At 39.2% G+C, this 16,873-nt stretch overlaps 2 protein-coding genes across 2 annotated transcripts in view; one reads left to right on the forward strand and one right to left on the reverse strand.

Annotated features, from left to right (window-relative positions):
- On the forward strand, window positions 1-16,231 carry RMC1 (regulator of MON1-CCZ1). The gene is made up of 20 exons (XM_027715868.2): window positions 1-234; window positions 1,980-2,056; window positions 3,510-3,594; window positions 3,975-4,031; window positions 5,122-5,208; window positions 6,417-6,557; window positions 8,189-8,292; window positions 8,752-8,841; window positions 9,496-9,601; window positions 10,916-11,027; window positions 12,031-12,075; window positions 12,466-12,519; window positions 12,814-12,942; window positions 13,276-13,382; window positions 14,085-14,204; window positions 14,411-14,488; window positions 14,646-14,750; window positions 14,836-14,904; window positions 15,054-15,279; window positions 16,039-16,231. Exons 1-20 carry the CDS (start codon window positions 16-18, stop codon window positions 16,116-16,118), a joined length of 2,091 nt encoding a protein of 696 aa, XP_027571669.1. The 5' UTR covers window positions 1-15; the 3' UTR covers window positions 16,119-16,231.
- NPC1 (NPC intracellular cholesterol transporter 1) overlaps window positions 16,126-16,873 on the reverse strand; it is a 27,200-nt gene continuing 26,452 nt past the window's right edge. Inside the window, exon 25 of the mRNA XM_027715867.2 lies at window positions 16,126-16,758. Coding sequence (XP_027571668.1) covers window positions 16,676-16,758 — 83 coding nt within the window. The 3' untranslated portion in view covers window positions 16,126-16,675. The remainder of the gene's footprint in view (window positions 16,759-16,873) is intronic.

Below are 16,873 nucleotides of genomic sequence, written 5' to 3' on the forward strand. Positions count from 1 at the left end.
GGGGGGGGCTCGTCCATGGCCGCCGCCATGAGCCGGGAGCCGCCGGGGCCGGCGGAGGAGGAGGCGCCGGGAGCAGCGGGAGGAGGAGGAGGAGGAGGAGGAGAAGGCGGCGAGGGGAGAGCGCGGCCCGGCGGGGAGGGCGGCGGCTGTTACCTGGCGCTGTGCGCGCGGCCCGTGCACTTCGAGAAGGCGAACCCCGTCAACTGCGTCTTCTTCGACGAGGCCAACAAGCAGGTGGGGGCGGCGGGGCCTCCCCGCCCTCACACGGGCCGAGGGGCTCGGCACAGCCCGCTGCTGCTCTCCGAGGAGCAGGGTCTGGAGGCTCTCACGCCCGGGTTTGGTTTCCTCCCCTCCCCTCGGCTGCTGAGCATGAGCCTGGTTGTTCCCCTTCCCTCCGGGTGCTGGCTCGGGACTTGTCATCGTGCTACAGGCGGCAGATTCCACCCCCTCCCCCCCAGTTTATTAGGTTGAATTTTACCTGCCTTACTCTCGCTGCTGTAAGGTCTTTCTGGAATTCTTCAGTCAGCACTTTTCCTTTTTGTTCCAAGCGTCCTAGCATGATTGTCAAACTTTGTCACCTCACTGTTAGCTTAATGTCTCTGATTCCCCTGCCACCGTCTTTTCAATTCCTGAAATTCAATATAATCATAAAAAATTATTATTTATAGCTTTACTTGTGTCTCAGACCCGGGTGGCCATTTCTTGGCTTTTAGTGCTTTTAAGCATGTTTTCCTTAATACCCCTGTGGGCTTTTGAGCTCAATATAGCTAAAAGATCCACAGGCTGTCATCAGGCTTATATAGGTGTGGATACATTGCACTGTCTAATTCCCGTAACCATTCTGCGACCTCAGCATTCACAGAGTCAAAACCTTCAAGCTTTCTTCCCTGTATAGATGGCACAGCTTTGCCATATGTGGTGTGGACATGATCAGGGGTGTTTGGAGAGCAGGCAGTACTTCTGGGATGTGTTTCTTGCCGTTGCAAGAAATAAGACAACTTAGGTTGTCTAACCTAAGTCCAGCCTTTGACTGAACACCATCTTGCCATCTAGACCATGGCACTAAGTGCCACATCCAAGTCTTTCCTTAAGCACCTCCAGGGACGGTGACTCCACCACCTCCCTCAGCAGTCCATTCCAATATCTAATCACCCTTTCTGGGAAGAAATTGTTCCTAATGCCCAACCTAAGTCTCCGTGGTGCAGCTTAAGACTATGTCCTCTTGTCCTGTCACTTGCTGCCTGGGAGAAGAGACTGACCCCCACCTGGCCACAGCCTCCTTTCAGGCAGTTGTAGAAAGGGATAAGGTCACCCCTAAACTTCCTCTTCTCCAGGATAAACAGCCATAGCTCTTTCAACCACTCCTCATAGGACTTGTGCTCCAGACCCTTCAACGCTTCTCTGGACATGCTCCAGCACCTCAACAATATTCCTAAACTGCGGGGCCCAGAACTGGACACCGCACTCGAGATGCGGCCTCACCAGTGCAAAACTGCAGATTACTATTAAACTATTCCTTCTAGTAGCATGTTCTGCTAGGATCAAGCTTCTGGGTCATTGAGTTGCATCTCTTCCCAATCCCCAAGCTGATTTCCTTTTTGTTTTAAACAATGCCCTGATGTCTTGGATACTTTTGCTAACACCTGATTTAGGAAAATATTAATATAAGAAAGAAAAAAAGAGAATAGATTATAGAGATTTTTACTGTTTTAACTTGCCCGCTAGTTCAGAATATGCTACAAGACTTGTAATAATACCATTGGAAACCTGTCAACTGTAAGCAAACTTGGAAGTCCAGAGGAAGGAGTTGATTATTCACACTGAGGAATTGATTATCTTAGTGTGAACTGGCAGGTCTGTGGAAGAAGAAAAATTGTATCTAGTAAAAGAAGAATTAAAGGCGTGGCTTATAGAAAAGGCAGCATGTTAAGGTTATGACTTCGAACAAGTTAAAAATACGCTCACAACTCTTTTTGTAGGTTTTTGCTGTTCGATCTGGTGGAGCTACAGGAGTTGTTGTTAAAGGTTTAGAGGATAGAAATCCCATCTCCTTCAGGTAAGGCACCTTTGTCTGGGGATGAAATTATGTGATCTTTAAATTAGGTGCTTATTCCTGATTTGCTGTAATTCAGGCATAAAACTTATCCTGTGCAGGGCCAGGAGTTGGACTCGATGATCCTTGTGAGTCCCTTCCAGCCTAGCATATTCTGTGATAATCTTGCAATTAAGATGGTATACTTTGCCCTTACAAATTTATAGTCTTCTGGGGGGAAAAAAAGTTATTAGGCTGTGTCTTCTTTTTTTTTAAACAATAGTGTTTTATTAAAATGTGCTATAACACGCAAGAGAATATGGATATTCAGACTTGTGATTCCTACAGTAGCAATGATTTCTCTAAGGATACAGTTAGCAAGTTAAACAGAATGAAGTAAACTTAAATGTGTAATTAATGAATTTTACGCCTATGATTCAAGCACAATGTACAAATCTACACGTGGGTTTCTTGCATTCTGTTCCTTGTTTAACCTGACTTGGCTTCTTTTCTGCCTTCTGTTTCTTGTGGAAACATTTTTTGCGGCATCTGACAACAGCAATACTTTCAACTAAATGACTTTGTCTTTACAAAACTATTTTATATATGCCACTGTCAAGAGTGATGGATCTTTGAACTCTGCTGTCCATGTCTAAGGAAGTGTTCTTTCACTCGAAGGTTGCTTCAGTATAGATGTGGGTGAAACAATTTGTAGTTGAGGTGTGTTTGCTGTGATCTGTTAGGTATTGCATAGGGCCTTCCTGAAAGTTGCTATTTTTATTTGACTACCCTTGTCACAAATCCTGAGGGAGCTGAAAATACTAAGAGAACTTCATGAGATTCCACAATTTTCCTGCTTGACTATCTCATTCTCCCTTTGTGTGGACTTAATAACGTATACTGGAAGTAGAACTGCCTTATCTGTGCCAACTGAACTGATGCTTATTTGGTAAGAATACATTTTTAATTTTGTTTGATGGTGTGAAAACAGCCTCACTCTCCCTTTAATGTAAGAGGTTCTTCCAGATGATGTGTCCTAAAGAGGAAGCAAGTAGGCTTGTGTTAATTAGATGTAGTCCTGGAAGTAAAGGAGCTGATTGCAGGATATTGGTGGATGCCACAGTACTCCCGAGTCACTGGGACAGGACCAATAATGCAGGTTTGAGTAGTCCCACAAGTCTTCCAGTTCCACACCACAGGCCAACAGAGCTGAGCATCTGTAGTGACCTTAGGTGCTGATTTGTGCAACCTCTTCTGTGATTCTGTAAAAAATGTGTTCTTTTGAAGAGTAAGCTGATATAATTTTTCAGTCTGGGTTTTGAATCCATTACTGCCAGGCAACAGTAATAATCTGTATTCAAAATCATTTGCATTACACTTTTTTCCTCTCTCCTTGTTTTTTTGAGGGTACATTACAGAGTTCTGTAATAAATTGTTTTAGAAGATAATTTCATAACTTCTGTTTCTTTCTGTATAGAATGGAAGATAAAGGAGAAGTGAAGTGCATCAAATTTTCCTTGGGGAACAAGATTCTGGCTGTGCAGAGAACTTTGAAGAGTGTGGTAAGAAACCTACACCCTGCAGATAGGGAATTGGAGCTGGAAATCTCCTTACAGTACGAGAGTAGAAGTCTCTGAGACAAATGTTCAAGAGGTCTGGTGGCTAACAAGAGCTGTAGTGAAAAATTCCTCTATCATCCTGAGAGGCTGGACAGGCAGCATTACTGTCTTGCTAATATCATCATTTAAGAAAAAGTATAAGGGGGAGCCAACTTCTATAAAGAATTCTCTGGCAGGGGTGAAGTGGAACATAGTGAGTCAAGTTTTTCTTTGATATATGCCATCCAAAACAATTTGATAAACTAGTATCTGTTCTTTTGTATCTATGTACGTAGCCAGTCTGTCTTCATAACTTCTAATACACTTAATGGATGTTTTTGCAGGATTTTTTGAATTTTATTCCAGATAGCCCTCAGCTAGAATATACACAGGAATGTAAGGTAAGTTAAATGTCCCAAGCTTATATGCTTAAGTGAAACTTTAATGTTAGTTACACTGGTGGCCTCTACTCTACAACAGAACTAATTGAGATACCTTTCAAAATACTAATGTGGAGTAAATGAGATATGCAGTCACCACTATTTATCTAAATTAAGGTGAACAAACATGTACTGACGATCTCACAAAAAACTTCCTGGTCCTGTGAATGTAATTCTTTCCTAGCAAGGAGTGGAAATGCTGTGGAGGCCACAAATGTCAAGGTTTGGGAAGGAGAAGAGACAAAGTGCTGATGATACAGAAACAGTGGACAGTAATGATATTAATGCCAGATGTGTTATTGTGGATGTTTTACCCTAATTTCGCTAATCAGTAATAGTAAGCTATTACTAGTTTGGATATTATTTTTGGTATTTTTAAATAATCCTTCTAATTTTTTGATGATTATTTTACCAGAAACAAGTAGTATTGTCATTATTTGGTACTTTCCAACTTTTAACTAAGACAAATTACATTTTGGAGTAAGAGAATGGTAAAGTAGATTTTTATACACCTGATTTGCAAAAATGCCTTTATTTCTGTAGCTTTTAAAGCTGAAGCACTGTCTGCTTCATTATTTAGGATTATGTGTTGGAGTAAACCATTCTAACAAAGCTTTTATGGTAGTGAAACTTCTGAGTGTAGTAGTAGAAGTAGACTTCTGAGTGAAGTCATTGCAAATTTTTCCACTTTCTCTCAACATGAGGAAATTGCTTTTTGTGTCAGGAATTGGTTGAATTGACAGTACATTTTGAAGCAGAAGAACCTAGTTTTATCTAGGTTGAAAATAAAATTTCATTGTATAATAAACTTGTAAATCTCACATGCTGCCAAAAATCCAGGTCATACAGTAGTTGTGTTCATATGTAGTTTTGGAAGTCTTTATAAAAGCGACTGATATGTGCTGGGTATCTGGCTGGCTAAAAGTATTAACTCCAGAGATTGGATACCTAAATTGCCTTTGGTCTCATGTTCTTCATTTAGTAATATTAGCTTATGTGAATAGTTAATTTTTCCAAGTAAAAGAGTATTTGTTTGCTTGTTTGTTAAAAGACAAAGAATGCCAATATTCTAGGATTCTGCTGGACGAGTTCTACAGAAATTGTCTTCATCACAGATCAAGGAATTGAGTTCTACCAGGTAACACAAATAACTCCCATAGGACATGTTTAGAGATTTGAAAATGTAAATTTGTGACAGCATATTTGAATTCCTTTCTTCTGTCTCTCCAACTGAGAAAGTGCACTACAAAAAAAGACAAATTCTGCCATTTGGTTTGCAGACTGCAATTATTTTTTTTTGAGAGAAGTACTTTTTTGGAGCAGAGCAAATTTGTCATTAACAGGTTTAAAGACCCTGTATAAAGGAGTACTCAACTAAGCCTTGAGAACTCTAAATTAAGAGCTGCTCTTGGCTTGTATGGAAATGAGTATTTAAATCTAATGTGAAATACCACTTCATGCAAAATTAATTAGCATTAGGGAGGATGTGTGCATGCTTAAAATGCATCAAAGAGCGAATAATTGACTAGCTAGTATACACTTGTGCAAATTGGAAGCTTTTTCCTATATTGATCTCATTGAGTTCCTCTGTGTAACATGTAATTACCTTTACATGTGTTTTTAAAGAAGTCTAATGAATAAATAACCCTTTCTGACAGTCACAATGAGGGATATGTAAAAACTTCCTAAAAAAAAAAGTTGTACACTTCCCAATAGTTTCAGTCCTGGAGCTAAGACACGATGTTTCATGTAATTACTGTTACTAATAACTTGTACTGAAGAAAATAACTGAAAAAGCAGCATTATTTCCTGCTGATTGAGAGGAAAAATATATATTTAGCACCTAAAAGGATTATGAATGTCAACCCTGCAGGTAAAAGGACCAAATCAAAAAAGTATGTTTTTTAAGAGAAGATATTTAAGCCCTTAAAATGAACAGCATAGATTTATATACTGTTTTAGTTGTTAAAATATAAAAGATTAGGGAAACTGGGGAGTGAGCGCAGCAAAGACATTGTAAAAAGAACTTTTTAATAAAATTTCACTAGTTGTGTCAAGGTAGCTGTTTACTCTGTTATGGACAGAACCTATACCCCTATCTGGATGAGTGGGAAGACACAGCACCTTTGACTGCATTAGGGTTTGAGTAGGATTTGATGTGCATTTCCTTAGCTACAGTAAATTGGGGCCAATGCTGTAATTGTCAGGTTTCTGATTTTTAATTCTAGCCCTGTAAATGTCCTTTACACTTAATTGTTTCTCACTTACTATCCCGTGTTACTATGCAGTGCCATTTATGCTGTTGGATATTGCTGGTAATATAATGCTAATATCCTGTGTTTCCAGGTATTACCAGAGAAACGAAGTTTAAAACTTCTGAAGAATCAGAGTATTAATGTCAACTGGTACATGTACTGTCCAGAGAGCTCTGTTATCCTTCTTTCCACCACTGTCCTTGGCAATGTCCTGCAGCCATTCTATTTCAAGGTAAAGGGATGTGTTCCAAACTTTTCATTTAGTGTGCTTCCTTTTCTTAAACTGCTTCTTCACTCAAGTATTCTGTTGCTTTTCCTGGATTTATTTCAAGAGATGCACATGTTCACATCCTTGTATGACAATAAGCAAATCTATAAGGTAGTTCATTAGGTGATGTCTTAAAATTAAGTAATTTGCTGGTTTTTACATCCTCTTTGGAAAGAGGTGTGTCCAGCCAAGGTTGGACAGTTGATCTTCCGAAAGGAAAGAAAAAATTGGTGACTAAATATTTTACAACTTAAATGTCTTTCAAGTGATCTTTTTTTTTCACTTAAATAGGTATTTATGATTTACTTTTAATAGGGACATTTGCACTCTGTAGTATGATAAAGAAAAAATAAGGGCCTTTCACTTGTGTTTGTAATTACAACCTTCTAAATGTGAGTGGATGAAAAACAGAAAAAGAAGAAAGAAACAATAGTTGTCCCAAGCACAAGAGGGCTTTGTTTGCAGTATTTATTTCTCTTGGTGTTCTTCCCTGTAAACAACACTCGCAGTTTCTGGGAAAATATTTTTCTTTTTGTCTTGGAAAAAGTGTAGTGTAAACTAGCATCTGTTTTAAGTTAGCCATGGAGTTAGATGATTTTAAAAACGAGGAAAAGAACTACAGCATTTTGCTTGCTCATGTCAAGGGATTAGGAAGATTTCTGTTGCAGTCTAAGGAAAGAGATTAAAAAAGCAGCTTATTCAAGTGAGTTTCCTGGCTTGGGTTAATCTTGTGTAGGGTCTGTACTGCATCTTGAAATGATGTTCTTTTAGGTGGCTGAGTAGCCAGCCACTCACTAGCCTCTCACAGTTTTCTTTCTATTGATTTAGGTCACGCTTCCCCCTCTTTAACATTTTGTGTTAAAGTTGCAGCTTGAAGCTAAATAATTTTTATTATGTGTTCAGGAGGTAATATTTAAAGATATCCTGAGAAAGGTACTGTACTAAAATAGTATTTGCAAATAGAGCTCTAGCAAAGGAAATACTTCTGTAGTGTTCATACCTCACACTCAAGAATGAGTTAATGAGAGTAGGAAGTGAATTTCAGTAGAAGCTTTGGAAATTCTTAAAACTTGCTTAAATTTAAATTCCATAGAAAAGAGGAAGAGGAGAGAGGAAACCTTGGGCAGAAGCCAGGATATGCTTTAAGTATAAGGCAGATTCTGGAGTTAGCAGGAACAAAAGGAGACTGTGGCTGATAGGACGTACTGATATTTTCCCCAGTAAGCAGGTATTTAAGAGTTGGAGCATGTACTTTGCTGGAAGAGAGAAGGGAACTTGAGAACTACCAGGCCAATTTTACATGGGATTTGCATACAAATTTATCTTGACATAATTAAAATAGAAATATTTTTCTAGCTGAAGTTGATTTTATAAAATCAAGACGTTGATTTTATAAAAGTAAAGTTACAATAGCAGAAGTATGTGTTTAGAATCACACACTGGGGATTGTTTTAGGAAAGCAAGCATAAACCCCTTTCTTTTCGGCTATGACCATCCTTCTCCTCGTGGGGGCACTGTCGATACGCATTTGAGGAAAGGCGGCTCGGGATCTTTCTGGTTCAGGTCTTGACAGCTTTTGTTTTGCTGTTTAACAGAGTGGAACCATGTCAAAACTATCAAAATTTGAAATTGAGTTACCTGCAGCACCCAAGTCGTCCAAGCTCAGCCTTTCTGAAAGAGATATTGCTATGGCCACAATGTACGTATCTAACTCATCAGGTCTTTCTTGGGAAAGTGTGACAGTTTGGGGATGCTGAGAGAACTTTTTCTTGCACTTTTTCTTGTTTTAGCAGTGCCGTTGCTTTAAAGTGCTTCAGTTATGGCCTTGAACAAAACATCTAAACAACCCTCTTGGGGAAAGGTGGGGAGGGGAGGCAAACTGAGAAGTATTAGATGAAATTGTTCTTGATTAGTACAGAAATTTTGAGAATGTTTCATTTATTAATTGATATTTTGATAGAGGAGTTGTTCAGAGATGCCTGACTTGCATGAGTGTAGGCCATGCATTGTGATCAAGTACTGTTTTAGTCTTTCACTTTTAATTAAATGATTACCTGACTTAGGTAATCTCATTTCTTCTTTTAGGATAAAATGTGTGTCTAACAGACTGCTAGAGCTCTTAATTGAAAATAATGCTTTAATCCTGTTGTCTTGTTAGATACGGGCAGCTTTATGTTCTGTATTTGAGGCATCACTCGAGGACTTCCAACAGTACAGGAGCAGAAGTAGTTCTCTATCACTTACCCAGGTAAGAGCAGAATGAAAAACATTAGGGGCAATTCTTGTATGTGTGAGAGTGTCATGGTTTAACCCCATCTGGCAACTAAGTACCACGCAGCTGCTCGCTCACTCTCTGCCCAAATCCCTGCTGGGAGGGGGAGGAGAATCAGAAAAAGGTAAAAGCTCATAAATTACAAACAGTTTAATAAGTGAAATAAAAGCTAGTAGTAATGAAAAGGGGCAGGGAGGGGAAAAAAACCATGAAAAACAAGTGACACACAATACAATTGCTCACCACCCAGCCTGTACACAAGCAGCAATCATCCTGGCTAACTCCCTCCAGCTTATATACTGAGCATGATGTCTTGTGCTATGGAATATCCCTTTGGCCAGTTCAGGTCCACTGTTCTGGCTGTGCTCGCTCCCAGCTTCTTGCACACCTGCGTGCAGGCAGAGCATGGGAAACTGAAAAGTCCTTGATTTAGGGTAAGCACTGCTTAGCAACAGCTAAAACATCAATGTGTTATCAATGTTATTCTCATACTAAATCCAAAATACAGCACTGTACCAGCTACTGGGAAGAAAATAAACTCAGTTCCAGCAAAACCAGGACAAAGAGACATCTGCTTTTATAGTCTAAACAGGCTTACTGACCAGTTCTCATCTCTGTTTGTTTCCACAGAGAGGGCTCCTGTAAGAAGACGCATATTTTGAAGCTGAACAGAACTGGGAAGTTTGCACTGAATGTGGTGGATAACCTGGTGGTAGTACATCATCAGGATACTGAGGTCTGATTTATTTATGTTACATCATGCTGTAACTTTTAGAAGTTATGGGCAGATATTAGTAACACTCAAGAAAATATTTTTCTATGTTGCCTTTGCCAAAAGCCAGAGTATTTGTAGGATCAAAACCATAACAGTGTAAGAGATTCAAATTTATTCTTTTACCTTGTTGAGCTATCATTTAATCAGGGCTGTTGCTAATGCCTGCTTTTTCATACACTCTGGTTTTGCTTCTTGTTAAGTTTCCTATGATATTCCGCTGCTGCACTGTGTAGGCTTTTAAAGCATTATGCAAAGAGGTGGAGTTAAATTGGATACTAAGTTATTAACCCTGGGACACTTCTCATATCACAAATATTTGAATTATACATTTCTATAACATAAACTTGTGCTCATTTAGTTTGAAGGCCTGGATCTGTAAAAATCTGAATGAACACAAGCTTTCTTATACGTATGGTAACATAGGTAAAACTTGCTTGTCTGTAGTCTCAGTAGGAAGGTTTAGTCAGTGGTAAAGCTAAAGTGGTACTTTGCTCATAACTTGTGGAAAGGCTTTGGTTTCTTGTATTATGTTCTTTGAGAGCTGGGGCATGTTACTTCCTTAGGATGATTAGTTGAAACTTGAGTTACGTTTCACGTTAATTCGACACATTAGCATTTAACTCAGAGCACTTATTCTTGAGCATTTTGGTCAAGCTACAAACGTGACTACAGAAACTCAGAAAACATATTCATCTTGACTTTGGGAGACACCAGTAATTGAAGTCAGTTTTCACTGAAACTGAAAGCAAAGCTGTTTTTTAGGGTAGCCTGTACTGGGGTAGAAGTGTTAGTGACCTGAGTTGAACAAGAGTGAATGGTAGAAGTATGAGGATAGCACAGGAAGATGCAGAATTTTCCTTGCAGTTTCTAACATCCATAACTGAGCAGTGAATTTGATGTGAATATCAAAGTTGTGTCATATGCAAGACGGATGGAGAGGGACTTTTTAGCAGGGCCTGTAGGGACAGGTCAAGGGGCAGTGGTTTTAAATGGAAGGAGGGTAGATTTAGATTGGATACAAGGAAGCAACTCTTTACAGGAAGGTAGTGAGACCCTGTAACAGGATGCCCTGTCCCTGGAAGCGTTCAAGGCCAGATGGAATGGAGGTTTGAGGAGCCTGATAAGTGAAGCATTCCCTACCCATAGTACATCCCTTCCAGCCATTCAGTGGTTCTAACAGAGAATACAAGACAGAAATGTGAAAAGCAGCCTGAATACATGTAAATGGGTGGTAATTCACATTTGTGAATACTGATTTCCTCTTTTTAATTGCAGACTTCAGTTATATTTGACATCAAACTAAGAGGAGAATTTGATGGGTCTGCTACCATCCATCAATTTGTACTTCCACCTCGATCAATACAACCCTATCAAATACCTGTAGCAGGTAAAACCACTATATAATGAATATCCTAACATTTACCAAGAATATTTAAAGCAGCTCACACAAGTGCTTCAATTTTTAGGATGCTGGTTACTAACATTTCAATTACACGTATTTGAGAGGGTGAGGGGAAAAAGAAGGTAAGGAGTAACTGAGCATAAATTTGTGCTCCAAATGTGTGCCTAAAGAGTAAGAGTTGCTGTTTAAGGTGCATACTTCACATAGTACTTTGCTTTTACACTTGAAAATTGTTGGTTTGGGGTTTCTTTTGGCCACAGCTATAAAAACTTGAGTGTGCTCAAAAGCACTTTATGCTTTTCTGGCTTAAGTCACAACTGTGGGGCTTAGGAAGCTAAGAAGGCTGAAAGACAATCCAGGGTCAGAATCAAGTTTGAGACCAGTTTAGAAGTAACACTGTGATCAATGTTATGCCTTAAACACATAGATGATTCTTCTTGGATTAGCTTTTTCTTCTCCTGTCCTAGAAGTGTAGCAGGTAATACCCTCAATCTGGAAGTAGCTAGAAGTAGTCTGAGCACAGTTTCACTAGCAGGTGGTAAAGCAGCAAGGTTCTCCTTGTAGAAGAGATAGATGCTTCTATACAAAAAAGATTGCACATTAAAAACTCTTTCGCATGTTGGCAAGCATGACTGATAAATCTGCAGGTGTAGATTTGTATTAAACAAAAGGTCAGAATTCAAATCACCCTTCCTTTCAAAGAAACTGAAGTGATTACATATAAACACAGCCAATGGAGTCAGTGTATTTAGAATTATAGTACTAGAGCTGGAATAGTTCTGCAGGTGTTATTTCCCTCAGCTAAAAACCAAACAATCGTGTTTTGAAGAATGTGTTTGCCTTCTCAGTGTCAGATTTTCCTTGTGGAACATCTGGCTACACGAATGGATCTTTTTGACTGCATGCTGCAATGTTACAATCCATACTTGCCTTTTCAGTATAAAATTGTAGTTAGGACAGCTTCCAGCTCTTTTTTTTTTTCCTGCAGGTCCAGCTTCTGTGACAAGTCAGGCTCCTGTTCCATGTAAACTCTGTATCCTTTAAATCCTCTCCAAATGTAAGAACCTCAAGCACAGAAGAAGCTAGCATTTGTTACCTTGACCCCTTAAGTGCAGCTTTAGCTGATTATGCATATGTACTTCAAAAAAATAATGTCTTTCGTAACACAGTGCTTTCACAGAGTTGTAAATATTGAAATCTAGTATAATACCACATTTCTTGGTCATTTGAGACACATGTATGAAATTACTGAATAGGTACACCATAGAATTGAAGATATAATTCCAAGAACATGGTTCAAAAACCTCACAAGTGACAGTAAATGAAAGTATGTTAATGGGATCTGCTTCTGTACAGTAATGTGGATTCAGTAGCAACAGTTGAGAATCAATGTTAATATGAATGTTAAAACTTTAACATTTAGATTCTTCTTCTTGGATTGTCTTTCAACCTGATATTATCATCAGTGCAAGTGAAGGTAAGTGGTGAGCTCTTGGACTTTACAATATTCAGTGTCAGGGTGGCACTAGTTTATACCTTCAGTGCACAAAGCAGCTTAAAATGTAAGGGACTTATTAGGTACATCTGCTAAGTTGATGGCTTTTGGTAGTGATAACTGAGGATGACACTATATCTTTACTACAACTTTTCAAGGGTAATGCTGCTCTAAAACATAGGCAAATAAGTGATAAACTAGATGTGTTTTTGTTTAAAGGTGGAAAAGGCTATACTATATAAGGCAATTTACTTTGTTTTACTCTCTCAAATCAAGGTTACCTCTGGAGTCTTCAAGTGAAACTTGAACCTGTAGTTAACCTCTTGCTAGATAAAGGAAAACTAATGGATTTCCTTCTCCAAAGAAAAGAATGCAAAATGGTTATCCTATCTGTATGCTCTCAGAGTAAGTTCAAATGCATTATCTGTATCTTCAAAGTACCACAGTGCTTATTCATAAATACCCAAGATAGCTGGACTGTCCTTAGATTTAAGATCACCTCTGAAGCCAGCTTGGTCCTGTTGGGTGTCATTTGCCTAGATTACCCTCAGTCACCATTCTAAAGGAATTTAACAGCATTAAAGAATTCAACTCCCCAGCCCCCCCATAACTTTAAATTTTAAACTTTTAAGAAATGCTTTCAATCATGTCAGATGTATTTGAATTAGAGATCACCTTTTGAAAAAGGCAACATTACAGTCCCTGTTTTTTTCCCCTCATAGTTCTTTTTCTTTTCAGTGCTCAGTGAGCCAGAAAGGGGATCACTGTCTGTGATTGCAACTGTTTTTGACAAACTGAATCATGAATATAAGAAGTACTTGGAAGCTGAGCAAAGCTATACTATGGTAAGCCATGTTAGCTACAGCAGCTTACAGAGATGGGATGATGCTGTTTCCATTTCAGGTGGCATCAGGGTAAAGTCATGCTCTTTTCTACTTACGAAATTTGGGCCTACCCCAAGCTCCTTGCTGCCTCAGGCTCTCAGTAGAAGTCTGCTGCGCAAGGTGCACTAAGACCTCCACTTAGCACTTGGGTGGCAGGTGCTGCATAGCTCATGTTCAGAGTGATGACTAACATACCCCAGCACTTGAAAGCAGGAAGAAGGTAGAAGCTCAAAAAGCAACTTTGAATCAATAACTGATACCTTAGTTTCCAAACCACTGATCTCACTGCACACTGTATCACTGCATAAAATATTCAGCCCTGATGCATCTCATAATTCCTGTTACAAAACCAAGTTCAAGCACTCAGAGTACAGCCACATACTCAAAATCCTTCTAAATCTGAGTATTACATCAGTGTAGTAAGTTTGATTCACCTCCTGGCTTTGAGGTGTATAATAGCATCTGTATTTATATAACTTTAAAAAGCAGCTTTAAATGTAATAGGAAAGCCCCACCGAACAAGATGCATCTAGTATAACATGAACTTCCTCCTTAATATGTTCATAGTTATGTTCAGAGTAGAAAACTCTCTGTACAGCTGAGTCTGACTAGAACTGTACTACAACAGTAGTTTTCTTTTTAAAAAAAACTTTTTTCTTCTAGGTGGTAGAAACAGGCCTGAGTAGAAGTAATCCTCTCCTGAAACGTCCTGTCCGCACTCAAGCAGTTATTGACCAGTCTGACATGTACACACATGTTTTGTCTGTATTTACAGAGAAGAAGGTAAGTCAATATTAAGGGCTAATTAAATTAAGTAATTTGAAGAGCTAATTTGGCAGCAGGCTCAGGGCAGCCAACTTAAGCTGACTGCTTGAGATAGGCTGCAGAAGGCTTTGTCAGGATTAGGGTATTTTGATGCCCGTTCTTACAGGGTTGTCATAAATAGAGAAGCTATGCAAGTTCCACCTAACACTTTCTTCCTTGTCCAGGAAGCACCTCATAAGTTCACTATTGCAGTCTTGATGGAATACATTCGCTCTCTCAACCAGTTCCAGATTGCAGTTCAGGTAAATCACTTATTTGCCAAGTATATTGCCCCACTCCATGAAACGGAGTTTTAGTCCAGTCTTGGTCACCTGTCTCAGTCCTATACAATACTGCCTTTTTGATTGTAAAAACTGGTATAGAGACATACCTTTGATGGTCTTCTTCCTGCATTCACAGCACTACTTGTATGAGCTGGTCATCAAAACCCTTGTTCAACACAACTTGTTCTACATGCTCCATCAGTTTCTGCAGTACCATGTGCTCAGTGATTCAAAGCCTTTGGTATGTGAGACAAGCAGCTTCAATAAACTGGTGATGGAGGTCAGAAGTCCTTGTAATTTTAAGATTATTTCTGCTTTTGCTCTAGGCTTGTCTCTTACTGTCCCTGGAAAGCATTTACCCTCCTGCACATCAGCTCTCCCTGGACATGTTAAAAGTAAGCATTTCTGACTATCGTAACTCCATGTCACATGTGGGTTAGACTGGTCAAACAGCTTACCTGACCACGCTTGAAGTGACTAGCTAGCATCTCAGTCATTTGCATTCATTAGAAGCATAATCTTACAGCTGTGATTGACTTCACAGAGACTTTCCACAGCAAATGATGAAATAGTGGAAGTTCTGTTGTCCAAACACCAAGTTTTGGCTGCCTTGAGATTCATCAGGGGTATTGGAGGACATGACAGCATATCAGCCCGCAAATTCCTCGATGCAGCAAAGCAAGCAGAAGATGACATGCTTTTCTATACCATATTTCGATTCTTTGAACAAAGAAATCAGCGGCTACGAGGAAATCCTAGTTTCACACCAGGTAAGCAATAAGCAGTTTGAACAAGATACTTGGTTGTTCAAACAGAACTAAGATTTGTTTTGCTACCAATCCAGTTGAGTCTGTATTAGAAGATGAAACTCCCGGTACATTTTAGTCTATATTCAGGCTTACCTTTAAGCATCATTCTGAATTAACTTGTATTACTTCTTTATAAAGACTATGAGTAAAGAGACTGAGCCAAGCAGAAACCTGCAGATTAACTAACCTATTTGACTTGCAGTTGCTCTCACTGCTTAGCTTAGCAGAGCCATTGTCTCCAATTAGTGCTTTCTCCTGAGGTCAGCAACTGGGTCAGGAAACCCTTGAGTTCAGTTGTCTGTTTCCACGAATTACAAGAATTCAAGGCCTGTTTTATAGTACAGTTCCTCCTCCTTTAAAACCCAAGCTAAACTGCTTGCACCAGCAACATGTTTGTAATCACCCGACAGTCTGTAGGCACAGAATCCCACTCCAACATGTTATATCTTGACAGTAAAGGGCTCTCATGGGTATCAATCTGCCAGTTAGGTACACGAACTAGATCCAGAAATTAGATGGATCAAACAACTGCTTAACCACTAGAATACTAGTCACAGGACTGGAAATACCTCAGTATTCCACTGCTTTCTATTTTTAAACTCCTGTGCTCAAGAGCATTAAAGAATTAGTACTAATAAATTAAGGTAAGTGAAACTATACAATCTTGGTTCTGTTTCTGAGTTGTGAAGTGAACAGTAACTTTTATTTTATCGCCCTTAGGTGAGCACTGTGAAGAACATGTCACCTTCTTCAAACAAGTTTTCGGAGAACAAGCTCTCATGAAGCCCACAACGTTCTGAAAGACTCTTCCACTGAAATGTATAAACTTAATTTATTGCATTTAAGTAGATTTTTGAACTACAAAATTGCTATTTTATAATAAAGTATATACAAGACATTTTGGCAAATAGTACTAAAAATATTACAACTTGTGATGGCTTCCCCCTAAAAATAGAGACAAAAATTGCATTGACCTGCATTTAAAATTAGTGTCAGTGGTTTAGCAGTCCATTCTCATCCACATCACCTCGATTTCATTGACGAAATGCTATTCAACTCTCAATACAGCTGGTTTAGGTTTCTAGAAGAAAAAGATGCAACCTCTTGAAAACAGAAGTATTTTAGAAATCTTATTAACACATCTAGTTTTAGTAATACTGTTATTTGAGCCACACTTAGCATTTCCTGAGTTTAAAGCTATGTCCAAAGCGCAGCTGGTATCATCTAGTTGAATGTGTGCAGAAGTCAAGTCAGTGGTGGTTACAGTGTGATAGTCATAGAACAATGCTGCACTTCACTTCTTGAAAGTTGGGCCTAAGCCACAGTTCATGGAAGTCCACTGAACACTGTTAAAAAACTAGAAGTAGAGGAGTCTCTCCCGTTCTGTACCTCTGGTCCTCTCTTGTGCAGCACGAGTTTTAGCTTTATTTACTGATGGGCCTGAGTGAGAGAACACAAGAGTTACTCCGAAGTCTCAGCATTACAGACAGTCAGACAGTCATCAGGAAGCGTGCACGATCTTACTGTCTAGGTCCAGCTTAACATTCAGAAACAT

Source organism: Pipra filicauda, unplaced genomic scaffold (genome assembly GCF_003945595.2).
Source record: "Pipra filicauda isolate LSUMZ 115617 unplaced genomic scaffold, ASM394559v2 scaffold259_size1095435_pilon, whole genome shotgun sequence".
Lineage (NCBI taxonomy): Eukaryota > Metazoa > Chordata > Aves > Passeriformes > Pipridae > Pipra > Pipra filicauda.